Below are 25,253 nucleotides of genomic sequence, written 5' to 3' on the forward strand. Positions count from 1 at the left end.
AAGAATATATATAGAAAGCCATATTTAAGTATCAACTTAATTCATTTGCTCTATTCCTACAACTGCTAACAAATATCAAAGTAAAGCTGATGGACTGTAACCTGAGACGCATGGAGTTTCCATAAAACAGTAGCACAAAAGCCCACAAAGCTTCCTTCCAAAGGTCCCAGTACCCTTGCGACCACCACACTGGAAATACAATTTGGGAACATCTCAACTGCAGAAATGTTTATAGCAGAATCACACGATTCACATTCAAGGGACTGAAGCCTAACATTCAGAATTACATTTTGAACTTGAAATAAAAGAACTTCAAAATGGGGTAAAAATCTAGTTAGATCGTACTTGAATTATACTATATCATGGGATGACCTCACATGGGTTTGACACTGAGGGATGGCATTCTAACACAATTACATAGTGACTACCCAGGCAGCCCATTAAGAGCAGGTTCATAGCACCCTTTTTTATGTGAAATCAGCTGAGCATTATCAAAAATGATGTCTGGTTTTAAATTTAGAGACGGGGCAGTCTCTATCTAGAGTTTTAGTTACGCTTCACCACAATTCATTCTAAAATATCAAGTACAATAATAATAAATCTTTGTCTCATTTCAAGAATCTCTGATGAGATGACAGGAATCTCAGAGGGAAAAAAAAAAAAAAAAAGATTCCCCCAAAAAACAAAACAAAAACACAGTAAACCCAAATGCCACAAACCTCGTGACAAAATCCCAATAAGTAACTACTCAACCTTTGGTTACAGGGAAGAAACTTCTTATTTTTGTACTTGTTTATACGAAATGCTTTTCTCCCCCTTTCTGTAGCGAACAAAATATCCCAAAACCGCACTCTTATTTTATTCAGGTAGCATGGCGAAGTTTTCCATTAACACTCTCACTGCCATTCCCACTCACCAAAGGTTCCTGGAAGTTATACCACCTTTACTCTTTCCTAAATAAGGGCACTCTGGAGAACGCAGCTTCCATGCTCAGAGCACTCAGGAGAAGCATCTGAAAACAAGCTAGCACAGTCTTCTACTGAGCTGTTTTTCCTTCGCTCTTTTCCCCCAGGGAGAAAAAGTGTAAAGGCTCTGTCCAGAATAAATCAGGCATACTGTTTAAAGTCACCAGTGGTCAAGTCACTTTGCGATTTTGACAGTCTTGCTTCACATACCAGTTGCTTTAGACTATGGAGCCCCATCAAACCTCAAATCAGGGCTGCCCAGGATGGCTTATTATTTATTACATGCTATGCTAAGTACCTGTGAAAGGGGGCACTCCTTGGCCAACGAACTCTGATTCATATCTTTCAGTAAGTCCTTCAGAGCATTCCTTACTGTGGTGTGCGACCATTGCTCGGGAGGCAAGTCTTCTAGTTTGGGGCAACTATTTGAGACATAGATTAGAAAGGGGATTATTACAAGATTGCATCCCGCTGCAGAACATTCCTTTAAGACAGACAGATTTCATTTTGCGCATCAAACAGATGCATCTGGAGATTGCTCTCGGTCTCCTGATTGTTCCGATTAGTTAATTACTTTATACAACACATCTGCTGTATCGATGCATGAATTATACATCAGCTGCCTGTGGTGGCTATTTTTTCATGTTACTTCTACCTTCCTGCTCTGATGCGCTTGGGAAGACAATTTAAGGTGTACTGCTTTCTCACGAGCCATCGTGAAAAGCATTAACGTATTAACCGTTTTCCTTTCGTGACTCTGCTCATACGAATTAAAATGGTAAAAAAATATAAATAAATAAGATCGCGGCAATGGTGAATAAGGCATTCTTTCACAAAATGTACACAGATGGCACTGTTCATGATATGCAAAAATATTTTTCTCTTAAGTAAACTTTATGTAAAATGCCTTCTTGTAATGCATCATTTAATTGACTAAATATAAAAAGTCTTGTCTTTTGATATCCTGCACAAAACCTACAAATTTCGGGGGGGGGGGGCTGCTTTTAAATATACATTGAAGTTAGGAAAATAAGGCAGAAGGGATAAAGCAATAAAATCAGCTTCTGAAACACAGGGTAGATAAAAATGAAAGGCTGACCAGAGACGCTTTATTTCAAAAGATCAGGCACATAGAACGTTTTGCCCTAGAACTGCTGTCCTGACTCACCTGTGTAACTGAATTTTCAATGTGACCACATGATACACATCTTGAAGCATATCTGCTACCGTAGCGTCAGGGGCATCTGTCACATAAGACAGTGGAACTGGATTCCACTTTCCAACCTGGATTAGCCCTATTCCAGATAAAGAGAATACGTCACTAAATATTTTACCTTTCAGATAATACTTCTCGTAGAAGGTGGTGGTGGTGGTTTTTTTCATTGCCCCCACCGCAAGCAATATTGTTATTTCTGTTTGAATGATTCCCTTCCCTCTAAAAGGCAGGTCAATGAAAATATTCACAGCTTAGCTTTCCAAATTGTGAAATTATGTAAATGACTGTAGGGTTGTTTATTATTTTGGAAATAAAACCCCATCAATAAAACCTATGCATAGGCCACATTTTCCTAAGTTACAGGAAGTTCTAATAAGACATAGCTGAACCAGTTCTAAATGGCTTTACGATTTAGATAAGATTCTCTATTGCAATGGGAATCAGCATTGAAAAATACTTTACAGCCCATAAAACCATCAGAAACAGAATAAAAGAAACAGAACTAGATATTCAGTCATAAATGCAAATTGACTCTCAACAGTCCATCTGCTCAAATACGCTCCTCACTTCCTTGTGGGTCCTCAGTGGAGCAGATTATTAAGGTCAATAAGCATACTAATGATTCAGCTGAAGTAATTTAAAAAAAAAATCTACCTCGACATTCCACACAAGCAAAATGTGTGTTAACTAAACCAAACTGAATTAAGCCAATTTTTTAAACCCACAGTCTATAAGGAACCAATGTAACACACAGGCTACAGTTCTTTGAATAAAAATATTCAGTGCTTTCTCTGCAAAGTAAACAAAGGATGCCAAGCAATTTTTCCAACCCCACGTATGCATTATTTACCTTTGGCCTGGGCAGCAGAGCTATGCGAATAACCCAGAGACAGCAATGCCATTTCTATCAGCTGGTTGAAAAGCATATCCTTTCTCACCAACACAAACTCCGCATGCTCCTCCTTGCAATCATATTCAATGGCGTTTTCATAATGTTCCACCACGCAGAACACCGGTAGCATGGTTCCTATCGAAGAGACAGAGGAAAAGAGACGCAAACCAACAATCTTCAGGAATACAATCTGGGGGGAGGAAAAACTAGACCATGAAAATAAATCTTCCCAATAGTGAGAGAAGGGGAGACTGTGTTTCCGAGGCAGACAGGGCACAGAAACACAAGCACGCACACGCAAACATATACACTCTTTTATTGTTTGAAGTTGGAAGAGAAATATGTAAATAGAATATGAACTTGGTCCTAAGATAACCTGGGCTCTGCTTTAACATTAACAGTGAATTTTCCGAAATCAATGAATGCAGAATTACCTTTTTGATCAAAGGATAATGCTGACGGGAGAGAAGTGTCTCGTCGGATCTGCTGTGAGTGGTATACAGGGTGCAAATATAACTCACTGTAGTTGTCTTCCGAAGAACCCACCTTGGTGCTTCCTACGTGCTTTTGTTAATATTAAACTTCTCCTGTTTGGGTCCAGATTAGCTTCGATGCTAACATTTTTAGCATGTTCTTCCTTTTTTAAGATCTTTACTTAACAGCTCCATAAAGGAAACACAAAACTTAACCAAACTGATGTCAAAATATATGATTTCAATATGTGCATAATGTAAATAAATAAGATCAATTTTTATGGCCACTCATTTAATCTACCTGACTAAAAAGATATCACAGCAACCATAGGTCTTGAAAACAATCTCTGTTACATGGTATGAGACAGAGAAAAGGAAAGTGGCCTCAGAATGACATGTGAGGATAAAGGAATCTGCATAGATTTGATGTGTTCTCTCTTTATTTACTTTAATCCCGTGTAATAACTCAGGAGCCAGATGATTAATAAGCACAGGCCACACCACCGTGAGAAAAGAGGCTTCTAGAAACTGAAATCACGGAATGCTGTAGGACTCAAGGTGTTTATGCAGCGCACTGTCAGACTTCCAGTGATATACGGAAAAGGGTTAAAAGCAGATGCATCCGAACTGTACTGTGGCAAACTGCCAGGAGGGCATCATCTTTAGCATAAATGATGACAAGGGTTACTTTAACAGGGCACCCAGGATCCCCAATTAGTCCTATAACATTAATGCCTCTATAAGGCTCTGCCCTCTGGACTCACAGAACCCTACCAACTTCTGCAGATTTCTAGTGCACACCAACCAGGGCTCAAAATCAGGATTTCCTCCTGACATCAGGGATGCCCTTTAAAAAGGCTCTACTTTCTTGTTTATGCTGAACAAAAGCCGGCAGTAAAACAGCTACATTTTTTCACATGTTCATCCTCACCAAAGCCTGAGTGAACTGTTCGCTAGAGATTCTAGCTCCGACAAATAAACCCCTTTTGGTTTACTTAGAAAAGCTCGCAAACTCATTCGGAGGTACCCAACAGGCTAGGCATGAAAAACAAGCCGCAGAGCTTGCCAATATTCTTGTCATTCATTCATCTGTTTTATACCAGAGAGAGAACCTGTCAGGGATCAGAAGAAGACTTGGGAAGACCACAGCAAAAATAGCAACATGCAAACTGGTGATTTCTTCCTTGGCTTGAAGGTACTTTGGCAAAATTTCCCAAACAAATAAACAAAAACACCCAACCTCTTTTTCTTAAGTAGTGCTCTCTCATCTCAGCCACAATTTTTATCTAGCACCTGTCAAACAGAAACCATGCGCATGAAAAAGATTTAAAAAACACAAAAAACAAAAACACATCACCACCACCAAAAAGCTTTAGTAATTTCGTTGTTTGAAGCAAGCTGAGAACCTTCTACAATTAAACTACATTTTTAAAATAAGTCACTATGAAAGCAATGTTTAAAAAAAAAAACACAACAACATTTGAGCAGGAAGTGAAATTACTGTACTTTGGTTTCTCCTCCCCCTGTTCTGATGGCTTCAAAGAGTTGGGTTAGTACAACAAAAACATACGCATTGATTTTTCCTCTTACGGAATGATACAGACGTGTTCTACTATATACTCCTCAGACCTATGAAAATAACTCAGGCTCCACTAACTGCTGAAACATAGCGGATTTACTTTGGACTTTATTTAGAGATACCCTATAGATAATTAAGGTGGCTACTGAGAAAGTGACAACAGAATCATTTAATGACAAATCTAGCTGTTACACCTTCTAGCAAACTTGTCACCCTTGCCTTCCTGATACTGCGAGCAATGCTGAACAGAAGCCTTCTCTGTACTGTCTGATTATTGGTGCTAGTGTTTGGCGAGACTTCCAACTACAGCAACTTCATAACCTTCCAGCATTAAAAGGGGAGTGCACTGGTCACTGCTGAATGCTAAAAATACCACATGATTTAAACCTGGAGGCAGTCTTAGAAGCTTTTGCTGAAGGTTTATGAGCCTGTGTAAACAGCACGTCTGCCATAAGGAGCAGTGAAGTCTGTAGAATCCTTGTCTAAAACTGTCCTGGCATTAAAGTTTGCTGTGCAAATATCACATAATACCAGAGACAGCTGAAATCTCCTATTTAGGAATTTATGGAACTTATATGTTTGCAGGCGTCAGAAAGTCTTTTTTATAGAGCCCCAGTGCTTCACAGTACAATATTAATGCACTCAGTTTGAAAAGCTGTAATAAATTATATTTTTAATGCTCTTACCCTGGCTTTCTTAAGATGCATACATTCTTGGCAAACAATCAATAAATAGGGTAATCATGAGTAGAGGCCAAAGAATTTGCTGAAGTGCTGTTTTTCCATTTTTAATAGATAAAGATCTAACAATACGGACTGCTGTGTCTGTTCATTTCAGGATCAATATATTCTTTGTTTTCGCCAAACCAAGAAAAAAATAAATGATTGTATGATAAATGCTATGCATCAAACACAATGAAATTCCTCTGCCTTCTAACTTTATCTACTTAATATTCTTGGTTGCTAAAAGATGGCATTTTTATCCTTCGCTTAGCAAGTGTAAGGAAAAATCTGAATCCTAAACACAGTTATTCACAGACAAAATAAAGACCATTATGAGACACACATGTTACACCCAGCATAGGCACTGATTTACATAAGCAGCAGCGCTGAACACGAAGTTGCTAAACTTCATCAATTTAATATTAAATGGGCAGAAAGGAGTCACACAGTTACACATCTTCCCTTTGTCAACTTGCCTAAGTCTGCCCTTCCTTTATCAAAAAATACTCAACCGTAGCAAAAAATCAAAAACCAGAATCATCAGGCTTTTCACTGCTAAATAAATAAATTTGCTCTTAAGAAAACAAGCCACAAAAAAATGACATCGCAAAACTTCTATATCATATCACATAAGATTCCCATTATCTCTGAAAATGACTTATAGCTAGTAATCCTCTGATAAAACCTAAGGCAGTCCTCAAGCAATCTAAGTGTCTTAGTCTTAATCGGGGTTAGTTTAAGCAACAGCCACGTACATATCCTCTACTACAATAACACCTCCTCAATGGAAGCCCTGTGCTACGAAGGCCATTGTATTTAACTCAGTCCTTACCATCAAACACCCAACGATTCCACTCTAATGTAGGGTAAGGTGCTCCAGTCAAGCCCAGAGCCTACACTTTCCAAACATGACTGACTGGCACTGCAGCGTGGAATGTAACTAATTTCAAACCAGAAAGAGAATCAAGGAAGAGAACATACAAAGACAGGTTCTGCCTCTCCACACACCCCCCCCTCCCGTGAACACACACACAAAGTGGCCTTGAGTAGACACAAGGGCATGCAGCTTTCCAGGATTTGGCTCGAAAGTATTTACCTTTCCTAAGGTTGGTTTTCATCAGATGGCCCGAGTGTTTTAAAGGCACTCCCTGCATTTTTGCACCTGTACTCCCAAGCCTTCCTCTTCCTAGCGGGCTCCCGTTCTGCTCCAGGCGGGCAATCTTGGCTGGTGGACCCTTCGGATCGCTCACATTGTTAGACATTTCTGAATGTTCTTTCCCCTGAGTTGCCTCGTTCAAATGATCCATACTCAGTTACCCTCTAAAGATCACCTGCCAGAATTTAAAAAGAAGACATGTTATAATTGGATGGGGGTCTCTCTCTCTCTCTCTTTCTCCCCCACCCTCTCTCTATATATATATTATATATGATACACCAAGTAAATATTTTATCCCTAGCTATTTCTTTCCACAAATTTAACATACTTGTAAAATTGCTTAACTAGGTAAATAATATACTGCAAATGTTAATATATTTTTAGATAACAGTATTACATTTCCATTCAAGTTAACAGAATAATTTGTGGAAACTAGCTACGCATATTAGAATGAAAAGGTAATTTGTCACCTACCAACAAAACTAAGTTGGGGGAAATGGGCTTACTTTTAGAACAAGAATTACCACAAGTATAGCTAAAAAGGAAACAACATTTTTATGTAGTCCCAATTTTTAAAAATTAGAAACTTATTACAGAACACAATAGTAACACTTTCATCAAGAATGGGAAGATTATCACAGTCCAAAATATTAATTAAATCTGATGTTCATGTTTACATTTTTACATATAGTTTAATTTTTATGAGGAAATATATGTATATATATACCATCTCAAAAGAAGGTAGCAAATATCTGCTTTTTAAACTCCTCATTGGCTTTACAGGTTAATTCACAGAAAAAGTTTTCTACTGTTTAAGTTTCAAGAATTCCATGACCTGTTAAAGATCTAGTCAAGTCCTGGCTCACACATGTGATTGGATCACATCGCCCTTAAGAAAATGGAAAGAAATGGAGGATTTCTTCAAATACCCCAGGTGCTGAAGCATTACAACTTATGTGTTTTAGCGTTAATATTTAGGTGTCCTTTAGTAATAGAATGCTGTTAATAATTTAAATACAAAAAACTTGAAAATACTTTGTGATATACATATTAGATTGAAGTGCCAAACTCACTTTTTAAAAAAACCTCAATGATTTTGGTAAAACACAGTCACCAGCATTTAAAAATAATCTGGGTACGCAAGGAAGTCAGCATCTTAATTGACTTCAGAAAAAACATAACAGATAACTGTTTTCTGTTATATTATACATTGGACATCAATTTTCATACTGTTTTAGTACAATAACAAAGTCACTTCTAAATGCAGTTTTAACTGAACTGATCAGAACAGGTTTAGCAGAATTATTTTATAAACTTTCTTGGTACTTTAAGTATGGAACTCACCAATACTAAGGGAGAGGGGATCATATTTAGAAAAGCCAACGAGAGTATAATAATTACCACTTTCTTCCAGCTGTCTGGTAATTCAACATATCTTGTACTCTTAAAAAAATATATATATATTGTACCAAAGAAGCTACTGAGATCTGTGTTTGTTGAAAGCCAGTTTGTATTAGCATGGCCTTTCTGTAAGCATTTTTTCCCTCTTTAACCATAGATTACTTTGTCCATTATAATCAAGAAAAGAGGTAAAGGGGGGGGCGGAGAAATGGTAATCTGTAGGTTTAAAAGCAACCTTAAGAATGCCAATTGAAGAACTATAAAGTTTGAGAAATAATGGCGATTTATCCTTGTACTCTAGGGTGGCACGCTGAGAACTAAAGGTTTACCGTTGATCGGGGTCCCATCTGTTTTTGGTTATGAGGTTCATTAACAATAAATGTGCCTCTTTTAACCACTTTTTATCAAGATTACTCTTTTCCATTATATTAAACTACAGTCTAAAGCCAAAATTAGAGAGCGATGATTATTAACTTATTCAAAACACTGTTTATAATGTTTCGTGTGGATTATAATACAGAGCTGCTTTTTCTGAAATTGGTTGCCTTCCCCTAGAGCAGAAGATGAATTTTAAAACATACGATTTGAAAAGAAAATACTTAACCCGTGGGGCAATTTGAGAAGAAAAGGGGGGAGGGGAGTAGACAACAGCATCAAAGTTAATGCTACAAAACATATTAAGTAGTCATGAAGTTTAACAGCATTATAAGCTGTACAGCAAATGAAAGTGATAGATTATAATTTAGTTAATGTATTGACAATCAAAACATCATACAGGTCATGCAAAATTATCCTTCCAATACCCACCTATAAGAGTCTATTAAACACTCAGTCATCTTGTAAAAAGCTTTACATTATAAAGCAAAATTACATGCACATAAAACACCCAATTTACTCATTTAAACTCCATGCCCAAGGCTAAAGTTCACCAAACCTCAGTTTGGTATTGGAAAGAGCAGCCTCCACGGGGCCTGCTGGACTGACAGCTCGGGAACTAACTACGGTCTCAACAGATGCCAGGCTGAGAGTTTCTTTTGAGTTACACATTTTAAAACGCATTTTTAGTGTAAAGTCTGGTTGGCACACAGAATGCAGGCTACTTTCTCAAAATCCCATTTCCCTGTCCATAAACCAAGTCTATATGGGATAATTACTGAATAAAACACTGAACTCAGACACAGCTATTATTTCCTCCAAAAAGAAAAAGAAAAACACGAAATTCCGGTTTCGACCATCTATTTTTTGCAATGTGGGATCTTTTGCAACGAGTTCCTTGCTGGATCGCCTCGTTCGCCCCCAAAGAACCCCATAATCACATTTTAAGAGACTGTGCCCTTATCCATTCCATATGGCCGGCACGATCCAGGCCAAGCTTTCACTGTGACCTTTTAAAGAGACAAAGAAGCAAAGTACTATCTAGAAACAGAAACACTGCAGTTTTACTGAGTGAAATTAGCAAAACCGACCTGAAACTCACCACTTCAAAACTTGACAGCATATAAATAACAAAAACAAAGGAGATTTCCTTTGCAGCCCGGGTTCTTGAAGAGAAGTTCAAGACTGATGTTTTCTATGTCCTTTTTTTTTTAATTTAAAAAAAAAAAAAAAAGCAGCAGACCTGAAGGCGACTTCCCCTGAAATTGTATTATTTTCTCTTCCCCTACCCCCGCCCCACTAAGCGGGGGAAGGGCAGAAATAAACGTCTAGAAGAGTAGCCATGGGAGAGGGGGTTAAAAAAAAAATCACAATTCGAAAAACAACATATATGGTTTGTAAAATGTCTAACCTCAGAGAACGGGGTTTTCGATGGGGGAGGAGGGGAGAGTGGGAAGTGGGGAGGAGGGAGAAGATAAAATTGATCTGACAAGTGATTCGTTGGGGGGAAAATCGTAAAAACAAAGCAAAACCCGTTATGAGCTGTACACTGTGGTGGTGCTGGGGAGGCGAGGTGGTGACTGAGGATTCTCTTTAAAAAAAAAAAAAAAAAAACCCACTGCGGACAAGGTCTCCAGAAAGGAAAAAAAGGTCCCCTCGCTTCCCTCCCTCCCTCCCTCCTGCTCGCTTGGGTTCTTCGGCGTGAGGACAGAAAGTCTACTTCTGGCTGTCACTTGCAATATTATTCTCCAATAACCCCGGAGAACGCAGAGAGGGGAAGGCCACCTCGCCTCCCTTCCAATCGCCCCCACCCCCTCCCCAACAATTGCGACTAATTATTAACAAACCTTAAACTTTCTTCCCACAGCCTCGCACCCCCAACGAGGGCATCTACCGGGGGACAGCGAGGGTGGGGGGCAGAAGGTCGCGGAAAGAGCCCCGGAAAGGCACTGAAATGCCACTTTTGATTCGGCCCTCGCTGATTGCAGCCCCGAGGACCCTCTCCCAGCCCATTGACGCGGGGCTGCGAGCGCCTGGGGAGCCGAGTGAGTAGGGAGAGAGAAAGAGGGTTTGGGGGGAGGGGGAGGGAATCAGAAGGCACCCCCAGCCACCTCCACCGCCTCAGCAGCGACAAACTCCCCGCCCCCTCCCCCCAAAAAGTCGCCAAGCTCTCACTCAGCCAGAGTCCGAGGTAAACAACGAGCACCACAATGGCACTAGGACTTGGGGGGGAAAAGAAACCCAGAAACCCCAACAAAACTGATGAGGAGTTTCCCGAAATGCAAGAAGGGGTGGGAAGCGTCCTCTGGAGTCGCCCCGGCTTTATGCTCGGTCCCCGGGCCGGGCTAGAGGGCGGCTGTTGCTGTTGTTGTGACGAGGCCGGTTGTTGCTGGGTGGCACAGGGAGAGGTGTGTGTGTGTGTTTGTGTGTGTGTGCGTGCGTGTGAGCGCGAGTCCCCGGACGGGGCTGCTTCTCTCTCTCTCTCTCCCTCGCTCGCTCTCGCTCGCTCTCCCCCGCGCTGCCGTCTCTGCCCCCATTAAATTATTAGTTGACTCATCCCGGCCGCTGTCGCCGCCGCCGCCGTGCCCAGCTCGGCTCCGCGCGTCCGCCCGGGCTGCAGCCCTCTACGCCGCTGTTCCTGCTGCTGCTGCTGCTGCTGCCGCCGCCGCCGCTGTGGCTGCCTCTTCTTCCTCCTCCTCATTTTAATACAAAATCACCCCGCTCGCAGCCCCAGCCCCGAGCACGCAGCCTCCTCCCGGCCGCCCGCCGCCGCCCCGAGCCCTTCCCCAGCGGGGCCGGCTCATCCGCCGCGTCCGGGGAGCGGGAGCGAGCGAGAAAGTGGCGGCGGCGGCGGAGGAGGAGGAGGGGGGAGGGAGAGGAGGAGGAAGGGGGTGCGGAGCGGAGGAGGAAGGCGGCGGGGGGGGGGGGGGGCAGGGTGCAAGGAGAAGGCGGAAAAGGGATGGGGATTAAAACCCGGGCTGGAGGGCCGGGATTGGGGGAGGGGGCGGGGGCGGCGAGTTAAAAAGCAGAAAGACAAGTAACTAGTGAATGAGTGAGGGAAGGGTGGGGGGGGAGCGCACGATTTCCGGCCCCGGGCGCGCAAGAATTTGTAATGAGCTTGATTAGAGTGAGGCGGCCCGACATTTATTACACACAATACCGAGAATAACAGGGCGCCGCGCGAGGGGCAGCGCCGGCCGCCGCCAGGCGCGCCGGGGAGGGCGCGGAGGGGAGGGGAGAGGGGGCTTCCCTGGCAGCGGCCGCCTCGGCGGGGAGGGGAGCGCGCGGCGCGCGGGCGGCAAGGGCAGGTGTGCGAGAGTGAGCGGGGAGGGAGGAGGGGCGCGACTGGCGGGGGGCGGGGGGGGGGGGGGAAGAAAGTGCCGGGGAGGAGGGGGCGAGGGCTAGGGGGGAAACTAACCAACCACCCACGCGCGCAAAAGCCACAGAAAGGAGTACGACGGGAGCGTCGCGGGCGGGCACCGGAGGGACAGGCCAGGCAGGGAGGGCGCACTGGCCCCGCGGGAGAGGGGCCCGGGCGTGCAGGTGACCGGCACAGAGTACTGAGGTCGGGGGACTTCAGGAAGTGGCTGAAGGGGACAATCGGGAGGTAGATCTCTCCGGAGAAGCGCGTAGGGTACCGAAACGATGCACAGGAATAAAGGCCGGGAGCCCTGAAAAGCTCTAGAGAATATTTATCCTCAAAGGAGGTTGAATCCCAAACTATTAAGAGCCGACGTTAAAAAAAGATGAGTAAGAGCTTTCTGTATCTAGTCGGGGTAGCTTCAAAACTCCCTCACTTCTGAGCCATAGAACACGTTAGAGGAAGAAATACGTGGCCCACAGTGGCCAAGTCAAACAAAATTTGGGTCACTTGAAAGAGATGTGACTTATCACAAAGGAGAAGACGCCACCATTCCTAAATTAATTTATGCCGGGTGAAAGAAAAGTTTGGGTTGGTAAATCTGTCGTAGCAATAAATACTTCTGTAATCTAGGGTAAGTTACCCAGTTAGATTAATGGTCATTAGCACAGAAGTATGATCCTCTTATTTAGATAATCTATTAAATACAATTCCTATAAAAGTGAAGAACATTACAATCTCATTCAAAACAGAGATGCAGCGTTTATCGCTTGGGTTTCAATACTAACATCTTAGAACCCTGAAGGCAGTTAATCATTAAACAAAAACAAAAATGTTGTAAGAATTATTTTTTCAGAATACACTAGTAGGGAAAAGAGAAAAATCAGTCAGATAAACATTTTGTTACACATAAAAAAGCAACAAGTTAGCACAAGTACTGAGATAAGAGGGAAATATGCAAATTAAGCTCTTTAAAGCTACCAATACACTCTTAGAGACACTGTTTACATTAGAAATCTAAGAAAAGCAGAAGGTAAAGCAGGAGATAAAGTATAGGAAATAATGGGCTCCTGGGGAGAACAAGTTTAGGAGAAACACAATGAAAATATATCACTCTAATGGCACCCAAGTTTCACCCACAAACCGGATAGGTTAGTCAAAATCGAGGAAGGCAACCGTGAATCTTGGCACAAATAAACCCAAGCCTTGAGCAAAAGGAAGAACGTGATAATAAAACACAAAACACAACATCAAAAACAAGAAAATATAAGGCAATCTTTACCAAAACCCCCAAATGATAGATACCACATTTTTAAAAGCTGAAACGTGAGGAAATAATGGAAGAGGATTTTTTAACTAAAGTATAAGAAACACAATCAATAAGGAAAAATACAAACATGGCAAAAATGTAGCATGGGTGTCCAAATTGGTATTGTGGATGGAAGTACTTAAATTTATTTTAGAAAGATATTTGATATTTAAAAGAAAAAACACAGATAGCCAGCTATCATCAATAATCTCTATGACAATGACTTTTGCAATGACAGGTTAAATTAGGAATTTCCAAGATGTATATTTTAAGGGTTGCTTCAAACTGGTGATGCCTGACATGTTTCCCTGAAACCTGCTTGGTTTTCAGAAGGAACAGTGCATTCTAGTATCACGCTGTGCAAATTTACAAATAGTAGCCAAATTTTTAGAAAATAGACAAAACTATAGTGGACTACAAAACAAAATTTATCCATGCAACCTCAGCTCAAGTGAAATATTTTTAAAAAGAAAAGAAAAAAGGGAATGAAAGTTGTTAGATAATACAGAACTTGAGCAGAGAAAAGACTAAAAAGGGCTACTGAAAATATCAATATTAAGACACAATGGGATAAAATACCATCAATATGCTTATCCTATCATTTACACAAATAATATAAGACAAAAAGATCCTGATTGCCTTACTGTCCTAATGACTTGGCCAATACTGATGTAACTAATGAGAATTAAAATAGTAATTTTAAAATTTGAAGAGCACCTTTTATCCAGGAATTACAAGCTAATTCTTAAACGAGACCTAAGTGTGTAATACGGATGGACGTGGCCTTGGAAAATGATAAAATAAATGAGGATAGAGACATCTAATAATGACTTTATTATAAAGAATACCGATATAGTACAATTATGTACACAATCACATATATATACTAATTTTCCTTCAAGTACGTTATTTCAGAACTATATAAGAAATGACACGAGGTTTATGTCCTCCAAGTGGTACAGTACACTGATGAACTTATTTACTATATAGTATATCTCCCTCTTTAGCATACTTGTAACCACTGAGCATTGGCCAGTGGAAACCCAGGTTAAAATAAAGAAGAAAAAAAGATAATTAGGAAAATAGCACCTTCCTAGGCATATGGAAGAATAAACTATTATGCTGGAGGGGGAAAAACATCAATTTATTCTATACAGGCATCTTATATTTGGCAATAAAGATGCAAGCAGGTATAGAAAAAAGTTAAAATAAACTTTATAAATCTAGCTATCAAAATAGAAAAGCTCAGGAACATGAAATATTGCAAGTCAAATACATGAACTATTTAACATGTGGATGTACAGTTAAAACAGTGCACCAATTTTTTTATCACATGAGAAGGCATTCAAACTGGCTACACAAAGGTAGCAAAGATAAAATATTGTAAAAGATATACAAGATTTTTTAAAAAACTTAATAATGAAAGGACTACTGCATATTTCAGATGGCATCATATTAAGATAAATATGCAGGCAGATATCCGAAAGCATTAAAACACATTCAGAGTTCTGAATAGCACATACATTTGTAATAAACAGAGAAAGCATTTAGAATTTGAACGCTTTTAAGATATGGCAACTCCGCCAGTGACTGTGTTAGCAAAGCAATGCTCACCACCATAGCACTTTCTAAGGACATGTTTTGTTTTGTTTTGTTTTTTTCATCTTTTTAAATTCAAATACAGTTGGCTATCTCCCTACACTCTTAGAGCAGCACAATTTACGTAGCATATTGCTCTTTTTATCGTGTCAACTCTTTGTTTTTTGGCTTTAGCTGCAGGTGGTGTTTTCCATATATGAATTTCTGGGAATATGGTCTGTGTTGGCCATATAAGGATGTCTATTTGAGCCATATGTTTTGCTGTCATGTGTCTCATTTTGTCTGTCTGGAATGTCAGGACTGATTTCCACATCGTTTCTTGAATGGACCAAATACAAATTTGTAAGAACAGAGAGGAAAAAGCTGGGGCTGGAACTCAAACAACTTTGTCAAAACATATATTGGAGAGGAAATGCAATATCCTGTAAACATTTGCACCCTTCTTCTCACATCTTATCTGTGACTGACATCATCACAACGGCACAATTTAGGAGAGAATCTACTTGATCAAGTTCAGAAGTTTGCAGTATATGCGGATGCATGAAGCTCAATCAAACAGACCCCGTCTTTGGAGGTCCTGGCATGGCACATGTTAGCTGCCCCACTCTGAGAGCCCTGGGTCCAGCCTTGAGCTCGAGGAAGGGAAGGTGTTCTTCTTGCTCTTCTTGAATAAATGGAACTCTGATTAAGCTTTCTGACTAAACTCACAAGAAGGTATGGCCCCCATTTCTCATAGCCTCTTGCATTGCTCCTTTATAACAGTCAATTAACGATTTGGATAATTATTAGCTTAATAAATTTTCGCATACTAGACTGTAAGCTCTATGAGAGCAGAGACTGTCTTGCTCACTGCCATATTACCAGGAATTCATACGCCGTCCTTGCAATATTTACATTACGAATAAATAAATGAGAGCAAAAAGCTCACGGTGTCACTTGCAACCAGCCTCCACTGCTAAATGAAATGATAATTCCTTTTAGAGTTCACAGGAGTAAGGAGGCGGTAACCCGTGAGGAAAGGTGGCTATAACATTTAAATCTGAAATCACTGAAATGAAATGCAATTTACAATTGAGTGCCTCAGTCACGATTCATATGTTCAATAGCCTCATGTGGCTAGTGGCCACTGTGTTGGACAACGTGGATCACAGAACATCTCCACCACTGCGGGAAGGAAGTTCTACTGGACAGCACTTCTCTAGAGGACTTCTACTAAAGACAACCAAGCAGATTCAGGACCTAGCCAGGAAGAGTCTTAGAGGTGCTGAATGGCTTTCAGACATTCGAATGATGTCCAAATCGAAATCATTTTCCATTTTAGAATCAGCCCGTAGATCTATCAAGTTGCATGGAATGGGGCTTGTGTGTGGCTGCACACGAATTTAAGACGACTTTCTAGACATGTCTGTATTTGAAAGGGTCCTATTGTACATTTGGAATAATATGCATTTACCCCAAATGCTGCTTTCCGTGAACACTTAAATACCTCATAGGTGAAGTTAAAAACCACAGAGTCATTTCCCACCCTCATACCCACCCCCGAATTAAATAAGCATAGTTGCCATTAGAAATGGCCCTTTTGGAAGCTTTAAAGTAGGTACCTACTTAAACTGAGGGGCAGGGGGGTGTTCCAGATACTAAACAAACAATGGTGTACTGCAGAAACCAACTGCAAAAGGCTTGAATATGTTTCAGGGGAGATAAAAAGAGAAATGATAATGGACTCTAAATATGGGGCTTAAGGTTTTTTGTTTTTGTTTTTTCCCTAATAAGTGAGGTTTCAGTTATAGCCAGACTGATAGTGATCAAAAGTTATTTCCTGATTACTCTGGGGTGGATGTAAATCCCCACTGGTAGTTTGTGAGACGGCTTTAATAGACAAGGGTCATTATTAAAACTGAGCAAACAAAAGCCAAAGCTTAAGCTAGTTTGGGGAGTGATGGATAAGGGAAATGAATAGCATCTTCTAAAACCTGACAGGGTATCTGGGTATTTTACCCAGAAATATTACCTTTTTTAGCAAAAATTTATTGAGCAACATTTTTGTTGCCCTTTGTTGAAAAGCTCCCTTTCCTTCCACAGATGTCCATATGGGTCATAACCTTGACAAGGCACAATGGCAGTAATTCCATCAAAACTGGTATCTCTATTTAGAAAAATAGAGTAGGGGGCGCCTGGGTGGCACAGCGGTTAAAGCGTCTGCCTTCGGCTCAGGGCGTGATCCCGGCGTTCTGGGATCGAGCCCCACATCAGGCTCCTCCGCTATGAGCCTGCTTCTTCCTCTCCCACTCCCCCTGCTTGTGTTCCCTCTCTCACTGGCTGTCTCTCTCTCTGTCAAATAAATAAATAAAATCTTTAAAAAAAAAAAAAAGAAAAAGAAAAATAGAGTAGGGATGGAAAGGATTGCTGTCATTGCTGTTGATCCTCCAGTGTTGATATCACTACCAAAGTACTTGACAGTTTCAGGTTGTCACACTTTTCCCCCACTGCTTCTGGAGTGACCCTTCCTCCCCCTTCGCACCTGGGGACCTCCCTTCTGCCATATCCTCTAATATGCAGCTTGACTGCACCTCTTCTGTCTGAATCCTTCTCCAGCTTTTTGTTATTCCCTCGGACCATCCGTCATACTACCTGTCCTTCAGTGGGACATTCTGTATCGACCTGCCTGCTGCTCCGAATGGCAAGTCTGTAAGCATTCTGAGGGTATACTTAGGTCTGCGTCCCTGGAGTCTCTCACAGCGTCATCACGGGAAAAGGGATCCAAGAACTGTTCTTATGAGAGAGTGCTCGTAAGAGTCTTAGGAAGATTCTCAACCACCTTAGAAGGTAAAGCCAGGTGCCAGGATCAGAAGTTAGCTCAGAGGCTCCCCAAATTTGCTGCACATTGACATGAACTGAGGAGCTCCTTCAACAATCCAGATGCCCAGGCTGCACCTCACTGCAAAAAAAATCAGAATGGCCGAGAGTGGGAGCCAGGCATTTGGCTGTTTAGAGCTCCCCAAGGTGATTCCCATCCATGTACAGCCAGGTGTGGCATCTACTGGATACGGTCATGTTTTGGAGATAGGAAGTCAAATACACCTGCTAGGACATCTTCCAAGTGAGCTTTTTACCCAATCCTGGAGTCACTTGGAAAAGTTAAGGCTGTTCGAGGAACCAGCACCGGCCCCCAACTTAAGGAATGTATGTGCAGGCGAGCCACTTGTTTCCAACAAGCAAACAAAAAAAGGTGGGAGCGAGCTATTAGAGCATTGATCTGGTGAAACAGGGATGCTGTGTGAGGAACCACGATAAATTAGCATTTGGGCACTTGCTTGAGATTTACTGAGGTGCCAGAAATCCTGTGCAGGTATATGATTTATCATTACAGACATAAGTGACTAACCACAAAATTACACATGGGAAGTAAACCTCTAAAACCAGTCTATTATTTACTGGAGCCAGAACCATCCTGGTTTCCTCTAAGTCTTTTTTTCAACATAGATGAGCACAAATTTTTCTCCCAGAAAACTTCAACCTTGAGTAGGTTTCCCCTTAAACAACTGAAAACTGTTCAACTTATTTCCAGGCTAAGTTCTGCACTTAAGCAGAACTGAAGTATCCACATTGTCCATGCCAAGGAGCCAATGGCAGGGCGTCACAGCCCCCGCAGCTGTGCCACACTCTCCGGAACCTCAGGGGATTTTAATTCCAGTGAAGTCAAACAGCAACCGTTCCCAATCAACCTTTAGCCAAGAGGTATCAACCAAATCTTCTTAGTGATGTGAATGTTCTTGCTAATCTTTCTTGGCTTAATTGGAGGGAGGAACAGTTTGAAGTTACAAGAGACCTAAACGTTTGTCCAGATCATTTCTGGGGGGTATCAGCCAAAGGCAACACCTGATATAGTACTGCCATCCCCCCGGCCACAAGGCACTGGACACGGGTTGTCCATTAGGAAAGCAAGCCACCACCAGCAACAACTACATCACACCCGGACAATGATGAAATGCCACTATCATGCTTGAAATGTGTTGCAGTAAAGGAGAAGTTGAATAGAAAAACTAAAGTACACTCTATTGGGATGATGGATAAGATCGGGAAGCAGATTGTGATGATGGTTGCACAACAGTGTGGGTGTAATTAATGCCACTGAATCGTACACTTAAAAATTGTCAAATGGAACATTTTATGTTATGTATCTTTTACTCCAATAAAATAACTAAAAACAAAACAAAAGAAAAAAACTAAAGGAAAACAATCTTTCATATATTCCTAAAATTGGCAGATACATATTATCATGAAAGCATCATGCCAAACAGAAAAACAAGGAGCTACAACGTAGTGAACAAACCTCTCCTCACCGCCAACCTTCCATTGCTTTGTCCTTACCCGCCAACAGCCACAGTCCAGTCTATGCTAGATAATTAATTCATATGATGAATACCTGACCCAAAGATAATTAACACGGATTGGTAATTAGAGACCAAGATCCCACCCAAAGTAGGTAATTTGATGGTCCTCTGATGCAAGAAAATGGTTCTCTTTTCAGATTTTATTCTATTCTATGGCATGTTAGCAAAAGCAGAGAAAGAAACATAGACAAAAACAAACAAATAAGAGTACTGTTAAGTCCAAAAACTCTTTTTGGGTGTTTTCAAATGAGTAAAAATTAACTATACTCATGAAATAGGAGACCCTCCCAATTAAACAGCACTTAAGAGTGTCGAACACTTACACGCAGTACAATCACGGGTGTGCAGCAGTGTGAATAAGAGTCAGTGTAATAATTTCTAAATTGTCTCTGTATAAAGACTTCAGATTCTATTTTTTTTTAAACAAACGAATAGAACGTTTTGGTTATAAAGAGCCCAAATGGCTTTCAAATTTAATCACTTGTTAGGGATAGTAATCAGGATTATTTACCTCTACATGCAATAATATCTAATACCATCTTGTTCCCATAAAATATTGTCCTATATTCTGTTTTCTATCATCTATTCTTACTGATTTTATATTAGGGACTTTAATGATGGAATTTTCAATGTATTAGAAATTCATGTATAAATTACATCTCACTGAATTCTACCTACCCATACGTATTTTCCTGATGGATGCATGAGTAAGGAATATGAACAGTGAAGCCAAATTAAAATTACATATTTATTATGTATAAAATCATAAATAAAATACTAAAAAATAGCTGCACAGTCCAGCTGTTGCTAGAGCATATACGGTTACCTATTTTGTAGTTGCCTTTTTCTTAACTCATGTGTTTATTGTGGGATTTAATTCATTAGATAACTAACATGGGCTATAAATATACATGCAAATTTCCAGCTGATATGAAGCAAAAAGTTGATAAATAATGCTACAGTATAACTTTAAAAACAGAACTAGTGAGCCTTGAGGCTATTTTTTAATCATTTATTTTTATTTATTCTGTAAAGACTATTTTCATTTGTATTGTTTTTATATATATATATAAATACACTTAGGAGAGAAACAAACAGCATATTTATGAAAAATTTTGATGGGGACCAGCTTGTAACTGTTTTGAGATTGTACTGCTTTAAAGATGGACAACACCCACTATTCTATTATTTCTACAACTGAAAGAAGCACCACAGATTCACATTATACTTGATGAAAATTAAACTTATCTCTCCATAGAAGTAACAAGGCTCCCTAAAATAACTTTCCAGGTCACTTTGCACAAAGGGGTTTTGTCACTAAGAATTGACAATACCGCAAGCAAAGGCATCTTTGTGGCTGGCGTATGCCGCAGTTTAAGATATAAACCAAATCTTGGGGCATTCTCAGTGGGTTTGGGAAATCCAATTGTTTGGCCAACATCCGAGTATGAATAAATGTATATATCTAATATACATGGAGCATAACATTATACATGTTCACAGATAACATTTGTTCACCATAGAAGAGAATACTACACAATTTAACACTAGTCTACCATAGTTTCCATCAGAAATTCTTAAAAACCCACAGTTGTTGTAACACCTCTATTATTAAGCAACTCCTACAAAAGAAGAAAAATGACAGTGGGAAGAGTAGTGGAGAAAAGGCAAGGAACCGAGATTTGGGTCTTGCTTCTTCCTTTTTGTGAGCCTGCTGAGTGACCCTTCATAAGTCAAGCAGAAGCAGGTTCTGTATCTACAGAGCGATAGAAAAGAATCTGATCATCTTTAAGACCACATAAAAAATTCTCTGCCCTCAAATGTAATTAAAAAAAATCAAGTTCACTTTAAAGAGAACATAAGATATAAGGAAATTTCTCACACGCTACATTAGATGTTTATCTCTATATAAGAGACAGGTGTCAAACAAACAAATAAGAAAAAAAAAAAAACCCACTAAGGCAAAGAGAAACTTTAACTCACCAGATTCCATCTGTTACATTTGAATTCATGCATAATTGATTATCCATGACTGGTAAGTTCTTTTCTCACTAGCTGACCACAGTTTTCTAAACATTAAGTATTAAATCACTACTAAAGTAGACTACATTTTAGAAACAGCAAGGGCAGAATAAGAATATTTTAAATGAAAAATTACATGCCGGTTAATAATAATACAGCTGACCTATGTTTAAGGGAGAGAAATTTTAATCATGTGCATATTAAATATTAATAGCCTATTCTGTTATTGTTATAATAAGGTTAAGTAGGCTTCTCCATGCTTAAGGAAAGAGGGAGAAGTAGGAATGCATAATGGTGCAAAAAGATACAGAGACAGCAGACAGACATAAGGAAAATGTGTCAACAATAAACAAGAGGAAATGAGAAAGAAGGAAAAGATGAAGGTGGAAACTAATCTCTATGTGTCATTATGACTGCCAGAGTACTGGCAAAGAAGCAGCATCCTTTTATTTCAATTTTAATCATTTCTGAATTTTAATACCCGGCTCCTTTTGTAATTCTCCTGGCATTCCCCATATGCCTCCATCCCAGCCAAAACACCAGTGTAAATTAAATGGCAGGCAACCACACCACTGATGTAGCCTCCCCAAAGAACCTACCAGGTGACCAAAAGCAAAAAAGGTATGTCTACCTTACATCCCTGAGGACCTCTAGCCAATTAACTGGCTGAATGTTCCCTACTTTCTTTAATTTTGAAAAGAAGGACAGTAGTTAGGTAATCCACAGATAGAGGATCATTAAAAAAAATAAAGCAAGCCAGTAGTAATACAATAATCAGTGACCATCAGGGCCTGGAAAAATGAGTTTGCTCTCACTGGCACTAAGGAGCATCACATGATTATTTAATTACAGCTCTAATTTTTGTCTCGTGGATGGCAACATATCAACAATTAATAGGGCAAATAGAGGAGACTGTTTTTAAAGAGACAGAATGTGCATGATAATGTAAGAGGTCACACAGCAGTGTACCGCTGGAGGAACACTTCCTTTTGTGGAACTAAACAGGACTGTCTTGCAAATAGCTCCATACAGGTCTTAAAAAGAAAATAAATTTAAAAAACAAGAGTGTTTTTTAAATAACTTTCTTTGAACGTTTCGGAATGTTTCAGATGCATTCTTATTGCAACTCTAACATCAACTGTAAGGAATGAAGTGAAATCTTTGTTAATATAAACACCCTAACTTTTAAAATATTTTTAAAACAATGTATATAGCTAAATGAAAAATTCCTTTTTCAGCAATAATCATGACAGATATTTATTCCGTGGGATCCGGGGGGGGGGGGGCAATCATCATTTTAGTGAAGAACAGGTAGAGGTCAATCAGCCATGGGCCACTAGTCTGTAGTGTTTTTGGTCCTATGATATCAGGAGGACCATTGCATGCGTGACCTCACTGCAAGGACCTTAGGGGAGCGCTCTCTGTTGACGCCAGTGCAGCCTGTTACTACCCCAAACACCAAAGGACCATGAACCTCAACTGAGATTCTTCACCTAGTCCTGAAGGTCAGAGACAATGAGGATGAAACAGACCCTGGTGCTATTGTCAAGAAATGATAGAGCACATAGTTAAAGAAGAAAAACATTCAATTATCCAGAAAACTGGGACATGTGTAGATTAAGTGTCCAGATAACCCCAGCAAAAAGAGAAAATTAGAGGAAAAAAAAAGTCTCTTTTCCCATTAAGTCATTCTCAGCACAAGCTAAATTCACTATTTTATTATTAGTTTAGCAAATCTTTAATGAGTGCTCACTATGCAAGGCAAAAGATGCTAACTGTGGAGTTTCTCCTATTTTATAGAACACAACAGACATGCATCTTACACTGAATTTCTTTTTTGTAGTCTTTTACTACCTTGTAGAAATAAATAAATAACAGCAGCACCTAAAAATTTATGAAGTGGAAATATTCGTGGACTTTAAAGTGCCATATAGTATAAAGTTACAAGGTCTATATATCCAGATTAACCAGGGGAAATCAAATAGTTAACCAATTTAGTAGCATTGTCTAAGAAAGGCTAAGTCCAGCTTTAAGCTCTAGCTCCAGTCACCTTTGTTCTGCCATGCCAGTAGCCAAAGCAAAGCCACGGGCTGAAGTTTGGAAAAGGAAATAGACTTAGAACTACCTCTATGATCAAGGGCTCAAATGTATCTTAAAGATCAGGTTATAGAGAATTGTAAGAAAACATACCTTGGCTAAAAAAGCAGTGCCTCAAATCATTCTACAAAAAGAAGTAGGAAGAGGTGCTAAATCAACTCAATAAGCTTTTCATGGCTTCTGTTGGCCAAAGTCATCAGAACATCAGGAAATGTAGGCGTCTCAAAATACAACGTGGGAAAGCTAAAACTGCTGAGGGGCAACAATTTCTAATGCCACTGGCGAAAGTGACCAAGTCAATAACAATGACAAAGAAAGGAGAATAGAAAAAAGAAAGAAAGAAAAAAAAAAAAAACAAGAAGAAAATTGTATATCCCGTGAAAAGTTTTAAAATTAAGTTGTAGTAGAAAACATTTTGATGATTCTGGACCAAAAATCTGACTTTATACATTCTAAAAGAATATTTTTAAAAGAGTCTAGCAAGCAGCAGCTTGTATGTAAGAGTATACATCATTCTTTTTTAACATGACTGTTAATATACAGTTAACATGTCTCAGAAAAGGCTGTAATTAACTGTCTACTGCTCTAATAACACTAATAAGCATACAGTATTATTAAAATACAATGACTCCATACAAAGTAAGGCTGTCATTTTTTTTTAACTTTTAAGATAATGTTCTAAATTGTTTTTGAGTCCTCTTAAACCACCCAAAAGAGAGCCCACCTCTAAGGATTTTTTTAAAAGAATAGTTATTAAAATATTGTCCTTTCCTTCCACAGTCTGGAGAAATCTGTCTAGCATTAAACAGGACATCCAGGTATCATTTCAGCTGGTGAAATTACAATGGAAAAACACCTGGATTATTTTCTCAATTCTATACATTCTTTCAAAATTTAAAACTCTAAGCAGTTTAATTTAGCTCTTCATTCACTGATAAAAACATTTTATCAGTGAATGGGGAAAGGTTTGCTATATCAAGAATTGCATAGCCCTGCTGTTAATCCCCAATGATCTCCATCGTCTGGTTCACTGGAACAGGAAAACTCAATTGCATTCAACATCAAACAGCTAATTATGGATACGCTATCTATTCAAGACTATCTCCATTTCAAAACATATCTGCATACACTAGGTTCTATTTTATTTATAGTAATTATCACAATAAAATATTTATAACATAAAACCTCTTTTACCTTAAAGTCCTTAACATTATAAACATTAAAAGGCCAAATTGTCATTTACAGGCTCTTAACGGCATATCTGAAACCATTGAGTAAGACTAGAAAGGAACCTCCAGCAATCAACTCTACTATATGCCTGGCTTCCTGGAAAACAGCATCTCAAGAATTCCCTCTCACACAGATTAACCACCTTTTCCTTAAATATCTCAAGGAAAGAGGGTCTAATAATTTCTCCTGGGAGCTGCCCACCATCTTTCACCACCCAAAGAAGAATGCCCACTGAAGAATTTTTGTTGGTATCTGGTCCCAGATCATCTCTAGCTGAGAAAAAGCCACATCCCAACACAGAGATGTCCCCCGAAACACTAAATGCCTGTCTCTCCTCCCTGTGGCTGTAGCCCTAATTCTCCCTATGAAACTGATAGGAACTTTTTTGGCACTTACCCTCCAAATGTCAGAGGCTGCTCTCCAAATCTAGCCCTATAGGAAAGCTCTCCAAGAGTAGTCTTT

The 25,253-nt window shown here is 39.9% G+C and overlaps 1 protein-coding gene across 5 annotated transcripts in view; it reads right to left on the reverse strand.

Annotated features, from left to right (window-relative positions):
- SATB1 (SATB homeobox 1) overlaps window positions 1–25,253 on the reverse strand; it is a 98,759-nt gene that overhangs the window by 67,284 nt on the left and 6,222 nt on the right. For 2 of the 5 annotated variants that reach the window (XM_026496944.4, XM_048216167.2), the window contains exons 2-5: window positions 6,944–7,178; window positions 3,032–3,208; window positions 2,134–2,260; window positions 1,264–1,387 (exon numbers count right to left, since the gene is read on the reverse strand). In XM_026496944.4, coding sequence (XP_026352729.1) covers window positions 1,264–1,387; window positions 2,134–2,260; window positions 3,032–3,208; window positions 6,944–7,154 — 639 coding nt within the window. In that variant the 5' untranslated portion in view covers window positions 7,155–7,178. Of the gene's footprint in view, window positions 1–1,263; window positions 1,388–2,133; window positions 2,261–3,031; window positions 3,209–6,943; window positions 7,179–9,870; window positions 10,394–25,253 lie in introns of those variants that run through there. The other 3 variants (XM_026496943.4, XM_044383366.3, XM_026496946.4) reach the window with 3 other exon arrangements.

This window comes from Ursus arctos, unplaced genomic scaffold (assembly GCF_023065955.2).
Source record: "Ursus arctos isolate Adak ecotype North America unplaced genomic scaffold, UrsArc2.0 scaffold_20, whole genome shotgun sequence".
Taxonomy (NCBI): Eukaryota; Metazoa; Chordata; class Mammalia; order Carnivora; family Ursidae; genus Ursus; species Ursus arctos.